Source organism: Octodon degus, unplaced genomic scaffold, assembly GCF_000260255.1.
Source record: "Octodon degus isolate 3935 unplaced genomic scaffold, OctDeg1.0 scaffold00086, whole genome shotgun sequence".
Taxonomy (NCBI): Eukaryota; Metazoa; Chordata; class Mammalia; order Rodentia; family Octodontidae; genus Octodon; species Octodon degus.
In genome coordinates, this window is record NW_004524662.1 from 1,681,335 (window position 1) to 1,686,755 (window position 5,421).

General features: G+C 33.7%; 1 protein-coding gene across 1 annotated transcript in view; it reads right to left on the minus strand.

The window, feature by feature from the left end:
* Nucleotides 1–226: 226 nt before the first annotated feature.
* LOC101578138 overlaps nucleotides 227–5,421 on the minus strand; it is a 19,071-nt gene continuing 13,876 nt past the window's right edge. The window contains exon 2 of the mRNA XM_023721821.1: nucleotides 227–281. Coding sequence (XP_023577589.1) covers nucleotides 246–281 — 36 coding nt within the window. The 3' untranslated portion in view covers nucleotides 227–245. The remainder of the gene's footprint in view (nucleotides 282–5,421) is intronic.

Sequence of the window (5,421 nt, forward strand, 5' to 3'; positions counted from 1 at the left end):
CCATTTTTTCTAAGTTCCGTTATTGAATATTATAGGTGTGTAAACTCAGCAAAATATTCTAATAGAGTCCAGTAGCCCATAATAGCATTGGGTCTTCTGTTATGTTTAGTTTCAATACAACATGCTAAGGATCTAAAAATTTTTCCTAACTTGAATCATAAAAACTCACAAGGAAAATAACTATAGCCAATTTTGTCTTACCTCTACACCACATGAGACCAAGGTTCAGCACACTTTGCAATGGATTAAGAAAACCAAGTCCTCATAAAATAATATTCCTCCTAAAATGACACACAAAACACAACTAGGAAAGGTGCTGTATAGTCTATTCAACTGTTTTAATTTGGGATAAGAGATGCTTAAACATGATTGTGGTTGGCTAGTTCTCAAGATTTTCATTTTATTGTCAAAACTGTTTATCTACCCATCCTTAAAACCCACATGTTTACTTATTCTGCTTTAAAACAAACACTGTAAAAAATACATCTACCTAGCTTTGGGCTCTTTATAGCTACAGAATGGCTAACTTCAATCATAACCAAATACTTTACTTTTCAGTAATAAAAAATAAATAACTTCGCAGACACAGTAAGTCAATGTGTAACTTCACTGGCATACTTAGTTGATTCAAACTGCTGTTAAGGTAGCCATACTATTCTGAGACATGCTACTGACTTTACATGTTAAATGCTTATTTTAAATTACATAACTCCTTTACCCTACTTTAAACCAAAATGAAGTAAAACCATGAACTGAAGTTATCACAAGGTAGACTAACACTCTCCAATCTTAGTGTGCTACTGGTGTTAGATTTTTTAACTACCTAGTTTAGTAGCCAGTACCCACCTCACACCCTTTTCCAGAAAATTCTAAGACCTTGGGTTAGTCCTTAAACTAACTAACATTTAAAAGTATTTTTTAAATGTCCATGGTACAAAGAAAAAGATAAACGAACTATAAAGTAACAATCTTAACATAAAACGCTTAACATATAGTAGAGTGGAAATAGTTTAATCCTAAATATGCAGATAACTGCATCAGAAATAACCAGCAAGAATTATTAATTTTAAGAGTGGGCGTGGTGGCCTGCGCCTTAATCCCAGCTCTTGGGAGGCTGTAAACAGTTGGATCATTATGAGTCCCATCTTGTAGTGAGACCCTAAACACCCTGTAGACCCTTCCGTAAAATAAAAAAAAAACAATTATTAATTTTAAAAAAACTTTTTTAATTCTTCAGTTTAGGCAGGGGAGATGGCTCAGTAGAATAAACGCTTCCCTGGCAAGCGCAAAGGCCTGCATTCAATCCCCGGTTCCACCAAAAGAAAAAGAGAGAGAGAGAGAGAGAGAGAGAGAGAGAGAGAGAGAGAGAGAGAGAGAGACAGTGAGTCCTTCCTCAGTTTATTTCACATGTGAAAATCTTTGTTAAACTTTGGTATGTACAAAAATGGGTCACTCTCAGGACATAGGAGAACCTGTACTATAACATCAAGTAATTCAGTTGTGTCCCAAATTTTCTGATCAAGGAGATTATGGGGCCACAGAGCAACGTGATCGATGATGTAGAGTGTGCCTAAGGAGAGTCACAGGGAGAGAAAACATTCTCTCAGGCTTTCACAGAGAGCAAATGGGTCAAGCAATGGCCGTGATTCATCCACATGGCTGACACTGACAAAGGATCTGCAAACTGTGGAACAGGGTTACAGGATAAATCCTGAGGGTACTTGACTGACCTTATCAGGTACAAAAGTTACATTTCTTGTTATATAGGTCTTGCTTTATGTTGGTCTTAACCATCCAGCAGAAAAGTATAAAAATGAGGTATATAAAGTGAAGTCATATTAATATGCTGAGCTGTGAAAGGCTCAAGTCAACAACTTCTGCAGATAACCCACTACTAATGTGGACTGCTGGACTGTGTTGGATTGTTTTGCTGAATTCATGCACCTATAGTATTTAGATATCAATGAAATACCCATCTGTAACAGGACTAGACCAAAAAAAAAGTGGATACAAAGGAAGGACTATTTTGTATCTGTATATACAGAATAGTTAGGATAGATATAAAGCTACTTTCTCTTAATTCATTGAATAGAAAGATTTGTACCAATAGTGTTTGGACAGCATGTCATCTCTGCATCTTGTACTATAGATTATCACTAAGAAGATAACAATGTGTAATGTAGTAATTATTGAAACTGTCCTATTAATCAGTTTTGAAACTGTCTCAATGCTATTTGTTTCTCAATAAAATAAAAAAATTTAAAAAGCAAAAATGGGTCACTTTGAAGATTCAGATGCACCTGGTTTTTGCATTCCATAGTCTAAATTAAAGGGCTTAATTATTTAAAACTAGAATGCTCAATAGTTAAGCATCTATCTATCCTGCCTAAGGCCCTAGGTTCAAATCCCAGTGCTACCAAATACAATTACACTAGCAAGTGGGAGGATAATTATTATTGCTGGATAGGATTTGTACTAAAAACAAAAGTATATCTGAATGTGCAATAAATTAGCATTTAACTATTCAAGTAACAATATTCTAATATTTTTTAATTTTTACAAAAAAATGAACTGTATTTTTATTCCAAAAAGACTAAGTTTGTTTTGAGAGAACTTCTAGCTTACTGCAAAACTCATGGCTGCAATCAAACTAAAGGAATGGAACTTTTCCCATAATAATTAGTATAAATCTTATTTTACTTTAAAAAAACAAAACTACTTAAATATTCTGTATTTACTGAAAGTAAGTTGCCAACTGCTTTGGTTCTATAAAGACAAATACCCTTTATATGTGTATACGTTTGTACTAAGAATTGAGATAAATTTGAAAGATAAAGAACAAGTCTGGAAAGATAAAGAGAGCACATGAGAAAATGCACAGGTTAAAAAAAAGAAAGAAACTCAACACAGGTTAAGTACCTTAATCCAAAATATTTGGGACCAAATGTGTTTCAGATTTTAGAAGGGTTTTTTTTTTTTTGTTTTGTTTTGTTTTTTCAGAATAATACAGCTACTTTCTCTTTATTCAATGAAAAGAAAGATTTGTACTAATAGTGTTTGGACAGGATATCATGTCTGCATCTTATATTATGAACAATCACTACGAAGACAACAATATGCAATGTACAAATTATTGAATATGTCCTATTAATCGGTTTTGAAACTGTCTCATTGCTATTTATTTCTCAATAAAATTAACAAAAAAGAATATTAGAGTAAACTATCAATGGAGCATTCCTAACTTGAAAATATGAATCCAAAATCCAAAATTTATATCAGAGGATTGCACACTTCACACTTGGAGGTTGGGGAACAACTTTTATCAGTATTTCTTTTTTGTATCATCTCATAACTTGTAAATAAAAAGAAAAAAGTTATAGACTTTTTTAAAAAATCCACTAATATCTTTGGGCTGGCAATGAAGATCCATGACAGAATACTTTCTTAGCATACATAAGTCCCTAGATGTGATCTCCATCACCACAAAAATATCCGCTAACATCTTTAAGCAAGATTTTATTTGAGGCTAGTGTAGTTTTTTTTTTCAGTTGTAAAAAAAATAACCCAGAGAATACTTCATCAGGGCATGCTAGTGCCTGCCTGTGGTCCCAGATAATCAGATTCAAGTTTGAGTTCACTAGTTTGAGATCCCTGTCAGAAAGACAGAGACACAGAGACAGAGACTGAGACAGAGAAATTGAAATCATGTACAGTATACCTAGCTTTTTCCAATGGTAAAATTGTACAAATTTTAAATACATCAGAGCAGAGCAAGGATATCAACAATGATAAATAAGGATTAAAAAAAATTTTCCAGGGGCTGGCAAGTTAGCTCAGTGGTCTAAAGTGCCCACTTAGGCAGGCTTAGGCAGCCACAGAGGACCACGGTTTGATTCCCAGCACTACATGCCACACCAGCCTCCATCATCACAATTTTTAATGTTGCCCTTCCAAAGCCACACATCCATCCCACCTACCCTTCTCAGCTGAAAGTTCACCCTCCTGACATCAACAAATTTTTTAGGCATTTCTGTAACTTCGGCATTTCAAAAATAATATATACATGATACCATAGAGTATCTACAACTTGGAGATTGTCTTTTTTGCATCAGTCTAATTCTCTGGGGATTTGCAGGTAATCAATATTTTGTTTCTTATTGTTTTCTTGCAAGACATGGGTTATTTTTGATTTTTCATTATTACTAATAAAGTTGCTATGAGCACTTGTCTCAGATATTTGCATTAATATATTTTTCCTTCCTTTGTACTACACAGGAGTTCAACTACTAGATTATATAGCAATACTGTGCTTTAAGAAACTTCCAAACTGCTTTCCAGAGTTGCTGTATCATTTTCTGCCCCTATCAACAATATATGAGTGATCCAATATCTCTGGATCCTTCCTAGCATTTAATATTGTTAATAGTCTTTTATTTTAGGTACTCTGATAAACACCTGGGGATATCACATTCTGGATTTAATTTGCATCTTCCTAATGTTCCTTGGTTGAACATCTTTTCATGTGCTTATTTGCCATGTGTATATCCTCTTTGGTAAATTGCCTATTCACATCTCTTGCACATTTTCTCCCTGGATAGTTTCCTAAAGAGTTTTGAGAGTTCTTCACAAATACTAGGTAACAATGCTGTGCTGAAAATGTGACTTGAAAATATTTCTTCCCATCTGCAATTTGTCCTTCTGTGAGTCTTTGGGGGAGCAAAACAAAAATTGGTTTTAATAAAAGCCAGTAAGCCAATTTTCCCTTGTAAAGCATGTTTTCTTATCAAGGTTAGGCACTCTTAGCTAGCCCTAGATGCAGTAGCTTTTTCCTATGTTGTTTCTGAAAGTTTTATGGTTTTACATTTAAGCCTATGAGCCATTTGAGTTACTTTTATGTAGGTCTGACACTTATGTAGACGTTCTCTCTTTTTCTCCCCTTTGACTATTCACTTTTGCCAGTACCATTTGTTGAAAAGATCATCAATCATTACTGAATTATTTTTCCCCCTGTGTCAAGTGTGTTGGGTATATTCACGTAAAACCATTTCTGTATTTTCTATTCCGTTACAATTATCTGCCAAAACCACACAATTTTTTTTAAAGAGAGTACAAATTAGAATTAAAACAAAAATTTACAAGTGATACAGAATTCCACTTAACAAAGTAATATGAATTTCACAGTAATACTATACAATCTTGATCACTGGACCTCTGTAAATCTTGACCTATATAAAGTACACTACTGCCTTCCACTTTATTCTTCTTTTTCAAAGTTATTTTAACTCTGTTACTTGCTTTGATTTTCCACACATATTTTAGAACTTGTTTGTCAAAATTCCAATAAGCCTTGCTAGAATCAGACAAAATCTGTACTTCTTAAAAATATATACCCTATTAATTTCAATAATCCAGCTATTAAAA